Source organism: Schistocerca cancellata, chromosome 3 (assembly GCF_023864275.1).
Source record: "Schistocerca cancellata isolate TAMUIC-IGC-003103 chromosome 3, iqSchCanc2.1, whole genome shotgun sequence".
In the NCBI taxonomy this organism is placed as follows: Eukaryota; Metazoa; Arthropoda; class Insecta; order Orthoptera; family Acrididae; genus Schistocerca; species Schistocerca cancellata.
Genome location: NC_064628.1, coordinates 353,421,808 through 353,439,989, shown reverse-complemented (window position 1 = coordinate 353,439,989; position 18,182 = coordinate 353,421,808). Strand labels below are relative to the sequence as shown.

The following is an 18,182-nucleotide window of genomic DNA, read 5'->3' as shown; positions in this document are numbered from 1 at the left end:
GCAAGAAATAATATAATACACACTGCAAATTACTGTCTAGTTTGATTTCAAAGTCATTGTTGTAGCCTTTTTAGCTTCCTATAAAAAGTCTTGAGAAAATGGTTTGTCATGACAGGGACCAGAACTCCTGGTCTTCAAAATAGAAATAGACTCCAGAGATTAATTGGACATGGATGATCTGAACTCTGTTCCCTTTTTCTTTTCTGAAAACATGTTCACATTCTACATTGGTATGGGGGTATGGTGAGGTTAGACAGCATTACTCTAGAGATCGGTTCCACGAATTCTTGATATTTGTGCCCAACTGGAATCATTTGCAGCCAAAGTATCATTTACCTGAAGAGCTCTGAAGCTCATTCACCACCTCATTTATAATTTGATTCTCTTCCTTGCATAACATGATCGAACACTTTTCCAAGAAAAAGTGAATGGAAGGAAACTGTGAATCTTTCATTTTGTCTAACCTAGCAACCTGAGCATGCTTTGCATCATCAACAAGTTTCCATTCAAGGATGACGTGTTAGTCAAAGGCAGTACAAACGTAGTTTCTCACTGAAGAAAAGAAAAGGGATTTATCTGTATCCTGGAGATCATTTACTATGTTCGAGCTCTGAATGCCAACAACTAATCCATCATCATTTCTCTGATTTTGAATCATGCTGTGCTCAACTTCAAGCAAAGAGAAGCTTCTCTCGATTTTGAACTTAAAAAACTTGGCGAACAACTGCTTTAGCAAATCCATTAGAAGTTCTCATAAAAAGTGAACTTGTGGGGAAGAAGTCTGAAGGGCAACATTCAATTTTACAAACACAGGTAAGGTAACATTCAATTTGTCAAACAAGGGTATGGTCAGATGAAGAAAAGTGCAAAAGGCATTGTTCAAGTTTGAAGACAGGAACACGAACCATTTTTCCTCCCGTGTTGTAGCAGAAGTCTTACTTTTTACAATGGGTTTGTTACATTTGAAAGACTATGCTATTATTTTATGGGCATGTGTAGTAGCAAAATCAAGAATTCTCTCCTTCTGATACTCTTTGGGTCCACTTTGTTCAACTCAAGGTATTCTGAATGATTGTGGAAATGTTTTGGTTACATAATATTACTTCCTCCTTGAAGGAAGAAAGAAGTGGATCCCACCGCTCCAATAGTCTATTCAGACATCTGCCCAAAGATAACCACTTAATACATACATGCCTAAGAATTTTCTTTGCCTCTTTATTGTGAAAGTTCTGAAATTTCTGAAGGAGTTCTTTTCTTTTCACACTCTTCTCTAAAAAATAAAATATATCAATAGGATCTCATCCACTTTAAGTAGTAATCTTCCAGCACCTTCCTCAGCTGCTAGATTAATCAGATGGCAACTGCAACCTATGATGGCAATATCTGGTTGAACTTGCTTCAGAACTGCTGAAATCTCGTTTGTGTGTCCTATCATAATAGGAGCACTGTCAGAGCAGAAAGACACACAGTTTACAATTGGTATGTTATGAGAATTCAGCTGAGATAACATCAAGTTACCTATGTTTCACTCTGTTGAGTCCCCATCTAATGCTGGTATGGATAGCATAGTGCTCACTACCTTTTCCTGCAGAAAATCATAGAATGTAACAACAGGTTACAACATGGTACTCATATCATTAATTCCATCTGTTGCCAAAGAAAATGGTCCGTTCTGAAGGCACTTGACAACTTCATATCATGCATTTTTTTGCATTTTATTTACAATGCACGTCATCTTCCTGTGACCACAGCTATATTTCTTTGCAACTTCTGATGTGGGAAATATCTCCTTAAATAAAGCCAACATGATCACCAACACTTACGGGCACATTGTGTTCTACCAAAATGGATGTAAACAGAAGACTCGGCCCTAATTACATAACTGCCAATGTCTCCAAACTTGGCAAAAACAGTGATTTTCTTGTTATCTTCCTTTTATTTAACATAACTTATGCACTTATTGCACTTCACATCATCATTTAAATTGTGTCTTCCACCATGTGCAATATTAATATCACACTCACATACCCTGCAAAAGGCAAATGTTTCTTCCTTTCTGGATTTTAGAATGCATGGAAAATCAACAGAATATGATTCTTTAAATGTCTGGAAGTACTGGTTCTTGTTGGATTTATTCATGAAACTTACAATAGGAATACAGTGTATGACAATGTCCAAGAACAAAAATCTCGATGCATACTGAAACACTGAAAGGAACATGGATCACTGAACGTCTCATAAAATTGTTACAGAAATATGCAAGGCAATCAAACACTTCATTGAAAAATGTCAAAGCACACAAAGTCTTAAACGACTGAATGAACACAATGTCAACCTTCTGAACAAAGAATATGCACATGGTAAAAAAAAAAACCACCCACCCACCCACCCACCCACACACACACACACACACACACACACACACACACACACACACACACACACACACACACACACACGGAACAAAAGCAGTTAGTCCACATGTGGTCAAAGAATATGGGTTAAATCACAACAAGTGAACAGAGCGGAACAAAGAATTTGTGATGCAGAACCTGTCGACACGTAAGATTCATATGGAAGAACTGTCAACCCAGCTTTAAATTCAATTCCAATGACAACACAAACATCAGACAGTTAAAAGTGCCAATCATATCATAGAACGAGTTACTGACTATAGTAGACTTGCCTTTGGCCCACACAAATAATCGACTGTACGGAAGTGGGGTGATAATCGAATGAAAATGTTTCAAATGTTTGTCCACAAAGTCGTAAAATGACACCGTCCATCTGTAAACCCATAAAATGCTGCAATTTCTAGAAATTTTACAGATAAACCATAAAAGTTGGCAGGTTTCCACATTTTAATAAGGCAACACACAATCCAGTTTGGATTACAACTTACAAATAATAGACGGTGATACTGTCAGTTAATAAACATCAGCAGTTTCATTTCCAAGCAATTATTGCATGCATATTACTCACACCAAACTCACCTAGTGTGTTGCTTGTAGATGTTGGAAATCCAAATCCAGTTGTACTGGGCTTGAAAGTGTTGCCCTGGCCAAATAGAGGTGTAGATCCCGTAGTGCTGGTGTTGTTAAAAAGTCCTGTACTGCCAGCATTACCAAAATTGGATGTTGATGTGCCAAACCCCCCGAAAGTTTGCACAGCAGGTTTTGCAAAGAGATTTGACTGTGTTGTATTTTGACCAAACGAAAACCCAGTGCTTGTAGGAGCAGTATTAAATGGAGCCTTGTTCTGACTGAAGATGCCAATACCCTAAAAGAAAACAAAAGTAAATTGAACTATTTTAAAAACTGATACTTACGGCAGAAAAACTCCCTAATAAATACTTGGAACCTGTTATGAATTCAATCACAATTCAATCTAAAATCATTAGTTTTGTAGCAAATATTTTTCATCACACACAACAAACACCTGTTATGAGGCTAGTAGTAAAAGTGAAATGATGCTTATACCAAAACTAGCCTGTCTGAATGGTGATAGGAAAAATTGTTTTAATCATCAAAATTTGACACAAAAGAAAGGCACACACAGCTCCTAGAAAGCTCATTTTCTGTCAGTCTTTTTGTGGCGTTTATCTGCAGCTTGACATCTCCACTATAGGATAGGTAGCAACTATCCTTTTCATGATATTGTTGAATTACAAAAGCTTATCATGCGACTGAATGAACTGAAAGTACACATCCACTCATCACATAAGTGTGGGAGGGAAGGGGGAAGGGGAGGGCAGCATGCCAGGAATAGACGTTACTTTCCAGGGCGAATATTTGAGGGTTAATACTACTTACAGTGAAATATTGCCACCAAACCCAACCAATCTCATTTCGAAAGGCTGTAGTAATTTAAAAATATCGAGTATGACTGAAAATTTAAAAAAAGTCAATTGAGCATATTGGTGTTTGGTACAAGTTCCATGTAGGAAGACAAATTTCATCAATTTAAGTTGTAGCTTTCACACTGTGAATCACAAGACAATTCTAACTTGTAATATTGGAAGATGATTTCACACATGCCGTGGAGTTTACCTCAATGGCCCTGGCAAGAATTATTTTTGTAACATTATTCTACTCAAGTGAAGAAAAAAATAAGCAGGTAACTTAATGCAAGTCAGCCTTCAGAGCATTCAATTTTTGTAAACATTAGCACAGGGAAGTCTAGGAAAATCCAATGTGTTAATGATCAAAACAGCCCTGTGACTAGTGGTCTATGTGAATGCAGATATCAGCAGTACTTGTTGCTTTGTGGATACACACAAGTTATCTGCCAATATCTGCAATAATAATGTGTTTGTAATTGAAACTTACAGGACAGTAACAGTCTTATTATATGCTTTTCATCAAACTATTGTTGTCTGTGTGCAGCAAATGAGATTGCAATGAATTGGCACTTCATGTCTGTTGTAATGTTAGCTGAAAACTTGAAGTCTGCAGCCCGGGAAAATGGAAAGTCTGACTCTGTCTTTACCATCTGGCTAACACCGCTTAGTTGGATTCAATGGACCTGCACTTAGTGACTTTGCGATGCCAGTGGCCCAATTTTTCATTCAGTCTGAAGCACATTCTGGATGACAACCCTGGAAACTGGCTATCTGAGAGGTGTGAGTTCCCAAGCTTCTGCTGCCTGAGTGATCACGTAATAAGTACGTCGGAGTAAACATTAGTGAACGTGCTTTACTAAAATTTACACAATGGACGTCATTTCATGTATAGTGACCAGATTACCAGTGCTGTTTAAGGTAAACTGTACTTTTATTCTTGCAAATACTAAATCTTTTTGCCACTGCTGCTGCTGCTGCTTGCAAGTGCCTTATCTTTATGTACCTGTTTTACTGTAAATTTAACATTTTGTTATCAGCCCCATACCTTTGTGGAAAGACAATAAGATTCTTGTTCTTCAATAAATACTATCTGCTTCACTCTGCAAGAAGATGCAAAGGGGTTCTACATTTTATCCAATATACTGTTTTGTGATGAGGCTGTAAGGCCAATGGAAAGAATTTGCATTATTGGTCCAAAGATAGCCTCCACTACTATGAATTTACTACAGAAGCCCTCAGCAAGTTAGGTTGCAGTGCAGTATGTGAAATAACCATATCATTCTTCTGTACTTTTTATAATAAGAGTATGGGTGGTATAAAGTATCTGATAATCTGATACTGCTGAGTGAGTGACTGATAAATGAACTGGACAACATAGGACTCATTGTTCATGTTCAATGATGCCTCACCCCAGTACACCCACAGTGTATAAGACTATATCTACAGCATTTACTGAATTGACAATAGAGGAGATGCCAAACAGAGCACCGTGCACACTGGACTTTATTCTGCTGGACTGTGCACAAAGGCAATGGTAAATCTCGGATATAAAGCATGAATATTTTTTGTAAAGACATATGCGAAGAAGAACTGCCTATATTATAACCCTCTGTACTTAACAATTTATAATACTGTCTATAAACGTATATGGAAGTTGGTGGACACCATTTATTTCATGGTATATTGTCAAGTTTTAACAATTTATTTACTAAACTTCATACACTCTTCCGTTAACTTCAAGTATTACCTGTCCTTGATTCTGCTGTGTTCCGAAGGCTCCAAAACCAGTAGCTGCTGGAGTTCCAAATCCTGTGGATGGCTGTGAGGTAGCAGTGCCAAATAAACCAGTTTGTGGAGCAACAGCTGTAATAACAAATTTCCAGTTTGTCTATAAGATGGCAATCATTGGCATGAAAAATACATGCTTGTACACACACACACACACACACACAAACACACACAAACACACACACACACACACACACACACACACACACACACACACACACACAGAGAGAGAGAGAGAGAGAGAGAGAGAGAGAGAGAGAGAGAGAGAGAGAGAGAGAGAGAGAGAGAGACTTACGGAAAGCACTAGCAATACACCTATACCTAATTGACTGTTCCAAAAGGAAATCTCTTTGTGCATCATAACCTAATTTTTTGTGCAATAAACATTGTTGCTGCTGTACCACAACAGACACTTTTGGCTATAACAAAATTTCCCATCTCTTCCATATCAACCTTTTCACTTCTATCTACTGATCAGCGTTCTTCGCGAGATTCAGATTTTTGCATTTGGATTCCCTTTTAGAAATTATCCTCAGTATTATTGACATTTAGAGTCAATTGGAACAACTGTACTGACACAATGGGTTTTATGGTGGATAGCTTCTGCGAACTAACCCCACAAATGATAGCACTGCTCAACCTTGGTACACTTAACTTGCTTCAGTTACAAGACAATTTTTTAATCAATATTAACTGATTACAACTATGACACAAGTGCACAATTTTGCTACATTTATTATTATTATCTTCAATTATTCCCTTTTGGGAGAGTGAACTTGAGTAGCCATGATTTCTTCTTCTTTCTTCGTTATTCCCAAATTCTCTTCATACATTCACTGTGTTCTCTCTCACGTTCTTCCGACCATCTTTTTCCCGTTCTGTTCTCAGTATGTTCTTGTTTAAGTGTGTGTTTCTGTATGATATTTCTAAACTGTTCTCTGTTGTTTATGTTGTCTTGCGTGATCCCCAGTTCTTTAATGTCTTCTTCTGCTTCAGTGATCCACTTCGTCTTGTTTTTGCTCTTATTTACTATCAAAAAGATTTGTCTTAAGAGCCTGCTTTTATTCATCCTGCTGATACGTCCATAAAATTTCATCCTTCTGTTTCTAATGGTGCCTATTATTGTTTTATGTCTTTGTAAATCTCTCTAGTTGGCCTCTTCATCCAAATTCCTTCCCGAAACACTGGTCCATATATTTTCCTCAGAATTTTTCTTTCCTGCTTTTCAATCTCTCTGATCTTAGTATGACCACGAATCACTGTAGTTTCTGCAGCATAAAGTGCTCCTGGTAGGACTACTGTGTTGTAATGCCTTAGTTTCGCACGGACAGAAATAGATTTCTTATTATAGTGATTCCACGTAAACTTATATGCTTTTTGTAATCTGGAGATTCTATCTTTCTTGTCTATTGAGTTCAGTCCTGATGGTTGGCTTATCTCTCCCAGATATCTGAAGTGGGCAACTTGTGCCACTTTGCCGTATTGAGTAATAATGGGGAGATTATCTATAGGTTTGTTTTCCATATACTGTGTTTTCTCGTAGGAGATTTGTAGCCCAGTTTTCTGTGAGATTTTGTGTAGTTTTTCCAGCTCCTGGTAGGACTACTGTGTTGTAATGCCTTAGTTTCGCACGGACAGAAATAGATTTCTTATTATAGTGATTCCACGTAAACTTATATGCTTTTTGTAATCTGGAGATTCTATCTTTCTTGTCTATTGAGTTCAGTCCTGATGGTTGGCTTATCTCTCCCAGATATCTGAAGTGGGCAACTTGTGCCACTTTGCCGTATTGAGTAATAATGGGGAGATTATCTATAGGTTTGTTTTCCATATACTGTGTTTTCTCGTAGGAGATTTGTAGCCCAGTTTTCTGTGAGATTTTGTGTAGTTTTTCCAATGCAAGTCTGGCTTCCTCTCTCTTGTTCATTCACCCTAATTCTCTGCTCTTTTTTAATCCCAAGCTGAATTCCTTTTATTTCCTTTCCCCATGTCCTCTCAATTTTTTCCAGAACCATGTTAAACAGAAGGGGGGGACATTCCATCTCCCTGGCGAACACCAATATGAATATGAAATGCTTCTGATGTTTCTCCCACGAATTTGACTTTGGAGGCTGTATCTGTTAATGCCTGTTGAATAACTGACCTTGTTTTCCTGTCAATCCTGAACTCCTCTAAGGTGTGAAATAACGTTTGTCCATCTATTGAATCATAAGCCTTTTTAAAATCGACAAAAGTGACCACGGTATTTCTACATCTTCTAATTTGCAAAATTGTTTTTAAGTTCCATATCTGTTCGATGCAAGATCGACCTTTGCAAAACCCTGCCTGGTACTCCGCTATTAACTTGTCCACTTGTTCCTCTAGTCTGTTCAACAGGGCGTTTGAAAGAATTTTGTATATTACAGGGGGCAGTGCAATTCCCCTTTAATTATTTGGATCAGTTTTTGCACCTTTTTTGTGTAGAGGGTGAATTAATGCGCATTTCCATTCTGCAGGTATTTGTTCAGTTTCCCCAATATTTGATATAATTCTGTGGGTTGCTTGTGGGAGATTACTGTTATTTAATTTCCATACTTCTCCCATGATTCCATCTTTCCCCGGAAACTTCTTGTTCTTCAAAGAGTTGATTATTTCCTTTACCTCTTTAGGTGATATTCAAGCTTTTTACAGCGATTTTCTTTTTTAGCCCTTCTATCAATGATTTGCACGCAAAAGAACCCATAGTCCGTAAACATCTTCCAATTTCATTTTTATCTGCTTGAAGATCAAGATATTATACCACAAATCAGCTTAAAGCAAACACCTAAAAGACTCAAGTGTGTGCTTTTCATTTGAGACCTAAGAAAGCTAATCATTACTTGATGAAACTATGGTCAGGAGTTGAATTACAACACTGCTACACTCCAAAACAACTAGGAGTGATGCTGGACATACCTCTCACTTCCAAGAGAAACTACATAATCACGAGTTGAAAGTTTCCTCCAGAAACAATCTGTTAAGAAAATTGGCTGGATCACAGTAGGAGAGTCACCCTGAAACCATTCAAACCTCTGCACTTTCATTAGTCTATTCTGAAGCAGAGTACACTTGTCCTGTTTGGTATAGTTCATCACATGCTAAACAGGTAGAGTAACTCTTCAATAACACCTGCACAATTATACCAGGTTGTCTGAAATCTACTCATGTCAAATGGATTTACCACCTTGTAGGCGTAGCACCACCTCCTATTCAAAGAGAAACTGCAGCGAATAAGGAATGAAAGAAAGTTGAACAAGAACAAACCCATCCCCTGTAAGGGCATAAATCGCATTCACAGCAATTGAGGTCAAGGAAGAGTTCCTTAGAACATCAACAACACTTACTACTACTGCTGGAAACGTAAGGGTCAGCTTTGAAGGAAGATGACTTCCTTTTCCTCTGGTTGGAAAAAGAGTTTCTGAAACTCTGGCTCCAGGGCTTGATGAGGAATGGGTGACCTGGAAATCTCTGAATAGGCCGAGATCAGGAGAGGGTGTATCAACAGGGTGTCTACGTGGACAAGAAAAAAAAAATCCCGGATTTTTCCCGGATTTCCCGGTTAAAAACACAATTTCTCCCGGATGAAATTACGTATAAAGCGGGTGAAAATACATCCGTGTTAAGTAACAGTATACTTTCCCTCGGAGCTGTAAAACCTATCAGTCCTTTGAATCTTAAAGGTCTTATACCAGCGGAGGACGTCCCAGCACTTTAGGAAACGAAATCCAGGAAAACAATGCGTTTGGAAAGTTGTTTGATGCGAGACAATATGCACAGAGTTTATTTTCGTATTACTAAAGTATATACACAAATTCCACAAATTACAGCACTGTAGCTTCCGAAACTCTAAAATAGAGATTGCGTTGAGCGATGCACTTTTGTCAGCCAGTCATAGTGACCTCGCTAGCGAATGACGGCAGTTATTCAGAGCACGAGGCCTACGAGAAAGACAGGCCGCGGCGCGTACGTTACGAAGGTAGGCCGAGCTCGCTCAATTCAGCAAAGTGCGTTTCTACACCGGTTAACTCGTAAGCAGATGTGTATGTACGAACGAGAATTGCATCCTCTATTGGCATCCACTGTTATTAGTCCTACAATGATAGGAAGTCCGTAGGCCTACTAACAGGCTCTAATTTTGCAATTAAAATCGTGCCAAAATGATTATCAGTTGCTTAGAAAAGTCGAAGTGTTCTGGCATGAAGGGACTTGTGACATTACTCAGTAACACATTATGCACATTTTTTTTGAAGGTCAATGGAACTTTTTGCCATCGATTGCATAATTTTTTATCTATGAAAGTACAACATTGAATATGAAAACTAACTTGAAGCTCGGTCTTTTTTTAGCGTGTGTTACACGTTAAGTCATATCAAATACAAATGTGCCGGTAAAATTTTAAATAGTGGCATAAATGACTTATCTTCTGGGCCCGACTTTTTCAAATGGCTGATCCTCAAAGTGTTACATTTTGAATGAGAATTATAACGTCCTGTGATTTAAGAAATGCACTGCACATTCTCACACGTAACATAAATCATCTTGTGTGGAAATTTACTTCGAAAGTAACGCATCTCAAGCCACTATTCGTAATATTTTCTGGTGATCTGTTAGAAATGTAAACAATTGTGACGTCACACACATCGAATGCATATTAGTTGTTACGGACGTACTGCATAATCTTCGACCTAAATCCTTTGACACTATTTACCCATTTTCTACGCAAATAAACTTTTATTTTGGTGTTATTCTCTGATTTGTGTTTCATTGCTGCAATATTATTTAGCAGTAGTGGACTAAAGTTCTTTGTCAGCGTATCAGATCTTACACGTCACACCTACAAAACTTTAACTGCAATCTAAAACAACGAAAAATCCCGGAATTCTAAAAAATTCCCGGGTTTTTCCCGGATTTGTCCCGGATGAAAAAATTCCCGGGTTTTTCCCGGAATTCCCGTATGTCCCGGGCCGTATACACCCTGATCAAGGTTTAATCTGGCAAGGTGGGGCTACAGCAGAGAAAACAATATTAACTGTGATTGTGGAGAAGTCCAGACTGTCCAGCAAATGCTTCAGTGTTGAACATTCCAGCCGTCTGTAGCACAGAAGATCTCCATCAAGCGGCAGAAAATGGATAGGAAGTGGCCAAATTTTGGTCAAAGACTATATGACATGTTAACTGTGCGCCTATGTATGTCAATTGTACAAATTATAACATGAGTCAAAGTATTCTGTAATTCTTGATGAAGGGTTGGTTGATGCTGCAAGAATGATGTCAAAAGCCACAATAACAAAAACGACAGCTTCAACTGGAAGCAGCTGTAGTGGCCAGTTCTGGAGATTTTTCAGTGAATTAGGGCAGATACTAGCAAATTGATGAGAGAAACAATTGCAGAGCAATTTAATTCTAAAAAAACACAGTGGTATGGTGACAACACTGACAACATAGTACTGAAGTGGTGTAAAAGTTTTTATTTTGTGCTGAATAATAAAAAAATAAATATCATGCAAACTTTCTGTTTGTTCTTTATAATGTTGAAAAAAAAATCATATAAAATGTTACATGAAGCCACAGTTCTGAAAGACTGGACAAATCAATGACCACAAGGTATGTACATCCGGAAGAGTTATGGATTTGAGAATTTACTATAGTCCAATCCACAAATGATGGCGGATCGCACAGATCGAGACATGGGCGGGGATTATATTGTTGCCAGTTTCAGGTGAAGTTGCAGTAAGCACATAAATGCACTAAGCACTTGAAGGAAATGCGTATACTGCACATTATGTCTGTTATTTGATTGTCAATTACCACCACTGTCACTCATGACAACTCTTAATGATGGCTACAACATTCACTGCAGTATGCTGAGAACAGTACTGAATGCTCACACGTTGTCGGAGAATGCATGACGTATATGCGCAGCAGCAACCTAATCTTGACTGTATCTGCCTGCAACTCAATGGCCTCCTCTACGATATGAGTAGCAATCTATTCCTTTTCATATTGTTGTTTCAACCTGGACTTTCCACTGTTTAATAAGACACAATGATAAGATCTCATGAACAAAATCAAATGTATAATATCACATGAATTTCACCCCTTAGATCTCAAGGACAGGTGTTGTGATATCTAAAGATATTAAATAAATACAATTTGTTGAAAGTACAGTACCGCAAAGTGGTGGTATTATGGAACATTAAAATATCAAATTACAAATATATTAAAAACAGAAACATTAGTTGCAAAAATTCCTGCAAAGATAAAGATGAATAAAGTGGAATGAGATGGCCAATAGGCTTGTTAACTCCAGTTCTATTTCGATATATTTCCCACAAGAAAATATACACTAGAAAACTTATGGATTTATGTATACTCACCTGCGATTCCTTTCTGCATTTAATAATAATTCCTTGAAGTCTTGATACTTTTTTTTTTTAATTTTACTCCTATAACAATACTTCATATCATTTTCTGAGATGGGAGGAAGACAAAGCACGCCCATTCAGATAGTCATGGGTGTTGAAGTGCCACTTCCAGGATTGAGGGGAAAGAGGGGGGGGGGGGGGCATGTTGGCCCTGGATATAATCCACCCAGCAGATTAACGATGAGGGTCTGTTTGCTATCTTGCCTGAATGTGGTTTTCAGGCACTGTTCACACACCCCACTTGCTGAATACAAAGGATGGTACCCATGTCCCACATCAGTTACACAATTCGCAAACATTTAGAAAACTTTCACTCACTTCCACATGAGTAACAACACACACACACACACACACACACACACACACACACACACACACACACACACACGTACAGCTGGGGTGCACTTATTCCAGTCCGGGGTAATAAGGTGGTGACAGAAGTGCATTCAGCCACCCCTTTAACTAACCATGCCAAATCTGTTCATAACCATGCCGATCCTGCACTGGTGTGGGACAAAGGCACAAGAAAAAGACAAAGAGGGACACAAAGCACGTTAAGATATAAGTACTACAAACAAATGTCACTACCTAAATTTTTAGATGTCTCATCATAATGCTTAGATTACCATTGACAGAATCCCATTTCAGAACTGGATTTCAAACTATATTGTACATAGCTAGAGTGAATAGGTACCATGATGATATTGTGAGAAATATTTATAACAAAACAATGAAGACCACTGAGCAGGAAACGTGTGCCAGTTACAAACAGTAATGCACAGGAAAAAAATTTTTCTTTAATTTACCGTGGGTTTTTTAGTACTAGAATTGTTATGATTTTCGAAAAATTAGGTGTGGGTGTCATTTTCAACTGAAGATACGCTCTGTAAATAGTTAATTAATAATATTCATAAATTTAATTTTTTCCAAGAGTCAGATGGTTACAGATTACAGTGTGCCAATTATAATGTAATTTATGTGGGGCAGACAGGTAGGATATCATGAGCATGTTGCACTGGATGGGAAAGATATTACCAACAGATTCAACTTTGCGGCATATTTGATTGATACGGGTCATGCTCCTCCTCACTTGACATCACAGTTTAAATTGCGGCACAGGAAGAAAAAGGCAGATATCTCAATCTCCTTGAGGAAATTGAGACTTTCTGCAATTTGAAATCTCTTAATTGCACATTGCTCAACGAGGAGACATTTCGAAAAGTGTCCATTTTTGGGAACACTTTGAGAGCTGCCTAGCACATGGCAAGGAATCTGTCCACAAAGTCAGCAATGGGAGATAAGCTTAACCGGTACGACGCTATCTCTTATACGGCGCAACATGTTGTTTCAGGATATGAGCCTAAACCTCATGTGCATTTAGGCAAGCCTCTTCTTCAGCAATTTTTGCTATGCGGTATTTAACAGGTTTCCTAATAGCAAATGGTCAATATTACTTTTTAGCCCTATTTGCAATGTATATTTGACATATCAGGGTGTATACATGGACAAAGAAAAAAATTCCTGGATTTTTCCCGGACCTCCAGGTTAAAAATACATTTTCTCCCAGATGAAAATACACTTTTTCCGTGTTAAGTGACAGTATTCTTTCCGTCAGAACTGTAAAGCTTATCAATCCTTTGAACAGATATTGTTTTATACAGCAGCGTAGAATTTCTCGGCACTTTAGAAAACAAAACTCAGGGGGGGAAAACACGTTTTGGAAAGCTCTTTGATGTGCAGCAACATGTACGTTGAATATTTTCGTATTACGAAATAATAAATTCGAATTCCACCAACAGGAAAAGTTAATGGTTTAAGTTAATATACATAGTGTTGCTACAAGAAAACAAAAGCTTTTGCATATAATATTTGTCTCCAAGATTAATAAGCTACAAGAGAAGCTAATCTTTCACATATAATGTTGATCTGTTTAGCGCATGTTACACTTTAAGATACATCACACAAATATGCAAGTAAAATTTTTAATACCGACTTAAATCTCTGATCTTCTGGGCTCTAAATTCTTCTAAATGGTTTGTCATCAAAGAGTTGATTTTTAAATGAGAGCAAACGCTCTGCGATTTAAGAAATTCATCGTACATTGCTGCACATACTTCATCTTGTGTAAACGGAAATTTACTTTGAAAATAACACTTTTCGAACAACAATTCCCAATATTTTCCACTACCTGGATAAGAGGCGTCACAACCCCTTGCGCAGCTACGGTGATGTAGGAAGCCTGTATGTTCGTATGTGTAAAACATTAAAAGATCTTAATTATGTCATAAAGGAAACAAGACATCAGAGGATAGTCCAAGAATGTCGGAATTTCATGAACCATACTAAAATGCACAGTTTGCCTTAAAGCGCACATTCGTATGTCCACATTCCCAATGACGTAGGCCTCGACCTGATATTAAGCTTTTCAGTGTAGTTTTCGGGACATAAATTTTCTTGGAGTACCAGTACTGTATTATCTCATGTTTGGTTCTTTATTATGGCATAATGCCATATATGCTGGAAGATGAAAATGTGCACTTCAAATGCAGCGAACAGTTGAAACTAGCCAATGGTGTGGAATTAAATACTTCGTTTCAAATAAATTTACTGAGCAGGAAAGGTTAATAAAAGCCCAATTTCTTTAGCAAACCGACAAAAATAACTTTATTGTTCTGCACGGCGATTAATGCTCGATTGTCAGAAAGGTGGAAATAAACTAAAATCTGAAACTAGTAACATATTTTAGCCTTCCGTAATTATGTGAATGTATTTTAATTCACTTGATGGCTCCCAGCCACAGAAATCCATCTTGTTTTCATTTGATGTGAGAGCAATAAATGAAGAGGAAACAGAAAAATCACTAAATGTAAACACCGGTCACGTGGAGACTACAAACCCCCCCCCCCAACTCCCCCCCCCCCCCCTCAAACGCACCCGACTATAACTCAAGACTGCTCTGCACACCAGAACGTCAAAAATTAAAAATGACTTTTCAAAAATAACTCATTTTGTTGCGCACATCTTTCTGAAGAGTCCGATACATAAAACATATATCTTCGAGGAAATTTAAGAGATGTTATTTGGTTTTAAGTGTGCCGCAGTGCAGTGCCACGCCCCTTCAAACAACATTCCTTCGCTCTGTGGAACTCAAACGTGTATATTTTGTAATGGATTCCATCAAACTATTTCAGGAAAGTGGAAATTAAAATGTCTTGTGGAGCCTCTCCTGTCCCCAGTCAGCCGGTTTGACATCTTGCCCCACTTAAAAATAAAATCACAATTAATACTGGATGTGATTATTTGTAACCGGGAGAACAAGAACTCCAGAAAATTTGGACTCTTTATTGCCTATTAGCTAATAACTTGACCTTCTGTGTGACATAAAATTAAATATAGGGTACCCAAAACCAGGAAAGACAAGAGACAGGCAAGACAGTATGCATTTTTTCAATTCTTAGGTCCTAGCGATTTCTCTCTCTAATCTTGCTACAGCTTTACATGGCGTGGTTTCCTTTCTGCGAAAAGACTATCACCAGATCAAAGTTCGCCAAACGTTTTGCTACATGAAAAATCGAAATATCGTCGTCTAATACTGAAAAAGGTGTTAATATTAATGGTACCCAAGACAGGTGTGGTTTCTCGATCTGATTACGTCTATTTTGTCACTGTGTGCTGGATAAAACAAAATAGGCATTTCTAATATTGCAACAACTGTAACACACACCAAATAAGCGAGACTGTTTCGGCAATAATGATCATTTTTATAGTATGACAATATAATTCACGAAGTACCAATACGAACTACCTATTTGGCCTACTACAATCAAAAAGCTTTATGTTAGGAAATAGTTTCACACTTCATTCATACACTCCAGTTTCTCATGCACGAGACTGAAAAGTAGTAGTACGAAATTCTTGTATAAACTTGGAATTGTCATATACTTCGATAATTTGTGTGATGTCCCTGTTTCTTCTCCTTCCTCGTTCTAACAGTCTTGTCATCACTAATTCTTTAACTATTCCTACCACTGTCTAAACTCATTCTCCTGTTAACTTTACTAACCCCCCTGCCACAATCACCGGTTAAGTTATCAAGTGATTATTCTCTGGTTAGGCATTATTACGTGTTCATACAAAAAATTTTCAGTCTGAATTTCACTTTCTTGGATACACCGAGAAGATAATACGTAACCTTTCTTACCTGTTATTCCTGTTAGTCGTTTATTTCTACTCTGGTAGTCTGACTATGGATTTCGCTAGTAATTATAACAATGCTACACATTTGCAAACCGAATCAACCACATAAACAAGCAGCAGTTGGCATTCACCAGTTTGGCTTTATTCCGCTCAGCTGGTATAGCCCCGTCCCGTTTTGTCTGCAGGAATGTCCATGTCTAGATGCGAAGAGGATTCCCCTATCAGACATCACATGCACCATGCACGCATTCAAAAATAAACTTATAATTCGTTCGGAAATCAAGTTAGAATGTGTTCAAAAATGTCCAAAAACTGGTAGGGGTGCGTTTCAAAATAATATGAATAATCGATAGACCGATGTGCGCCGGATGCTACGTGCTTTGTAAAAGGTTTTTTCCTCAAGAATATGAATTGGGCCCCTCCCCACGAAATTGCCTACCCGGTTCAGATACCACAGTTTGCTCTGACCTCTTTTACATCTGTTTCTTTAGCATTCCTTTCCTTAGAAAAGTTACAATGAACTTCATTGATGCCAGTATTAGTACATGTTGCAATAAGGGGTCTCATATTTTCATCCAAAAGTAACTTCATAATATCTATTTCTGTCTTGTTACACCTTCTTCATTTTTGGATACAGATAAATGCCTAATAATATCAGAAGATCTTGTTCTAACATTGACAGGACATTTATGAGGCATGTTTTTTATGCAAGATCCTTTCTGTTGTAGACACTAGTAGTTCACACGCATACAGCAACGAGCTCGTGCATCGGGTACTGGCATGCCTCAGAACAACTGTGCTCAGTTGTAGCTAACCTGTACAGTTTTGTTCTGTGCTTTCAAAATATCTAAGACAATCAACTTGCCCGTTGCGTGTGAGGTTCGCTCGGTGATATGGTTTTTGTCAGCAAGGAACCAGTCTGCTGCAGAAATTCATTGTGAAGTGTACAGTGATACTGTTATGAGTGAAAGCCATGTGCGTAAGTGGGTACGAAATCCAAAAATGGCCATGACAATGTGCATGATGAGGACTGCTCCCTTCGCCCTTCGTTGGTTACAGACTATTTGGTGGTTCAGTTGAAGCGAGGATTCGTTAGAAGAGGCACTTCACAATAACAGGTATCTCAAACGAATTTCCTGGCATGTCGAAATCAGTGCTTTACAACGTTGTTTCTGAACATCTAAAGTTTAGGAAACTGTGCTCCCGTTGGGTCCCAAAACTCCTAATAGAGGACCACAAAAACCAAAGATTTGTGTGTGCGATGAAGTTCTTGACTCATTATCACGAAGAAGGTGATGGCTTCTTGAGTCAGATCGTAACTGGAGACAAAACATGGGTTTGACAAAATGGGTTTTGCACATCATGCCCGTATCGAAGCAACAGAGCATGGAATGAAGACACGCACACACTTGCCTGTAAATGGGAAAGCCAAACAGACTCCATCCCAGCACAAAATCATGGCGTCGGTGTTTTGGGATAGGCATGGTTGGTCGACTTCATGAGACGAGGAACCACTATCAATGCAGAAGCCTACTGCCAAACCCTGAGAAAGCTACGCAGAGTGATTCAAAACAAAAGACTTGGCATGCTGGCAAAGGGAATTGTCCTTTTGCACGACAATGCAAGACCTCACACGACAGGTCAGACCCGTGATTTATTGGACAGTTTTGGCTGGGAAGTTATAGACCACCCACCCTACAGTCCTGATCATGCGCCAAGCGATTACCATCTGCTCCTCCACCTCAAACAACACCTCAGTGGTAACCGTTACAATGATAACGACATGAAAAATGGCAGTGAACTCTTGGTTATCAGAGCAGGCGACAAGTTTTTATGAAGAGGGTATTTTAAAATTGGTTGAGAGGTACGATATGTTTTTCCACAAACTTGGCAACTATGTCGAAAAATAGAGT

General features: G+C 38.3%; 1 protein-coding gene across 2 annotated transcripts in view; it reads right to left on the bottom strand.

Annotated features, from left to right (window-relative positions):
* Window positions 1–18,182, bottom strand: part of LOC126175041 (nuclear pore complex protein Nup98-Nup96) — a 135,681-nt gene that overhangs the window by 86,603 nt on the left and 30,896 nt on the right. For both annotated transcript variants that reach the window (XM_049921544.1, XM_049921543.1), the window contains 2 exons: window positions 5,589–5,704; window positions 2,994–3,279 (listed from right to left, as the gene is read on the bottom strand). In XM_049921544.1, the coding sequence (XP_049777501.1) occupies window positions 2,994–3,279; window positions 5,589–5,704 (402 nt within the window). The remainder of the gene's footprint in view (window positions 1–2,993; window positions 3,280–5,588; window positions 5,705–18,182) is intronic.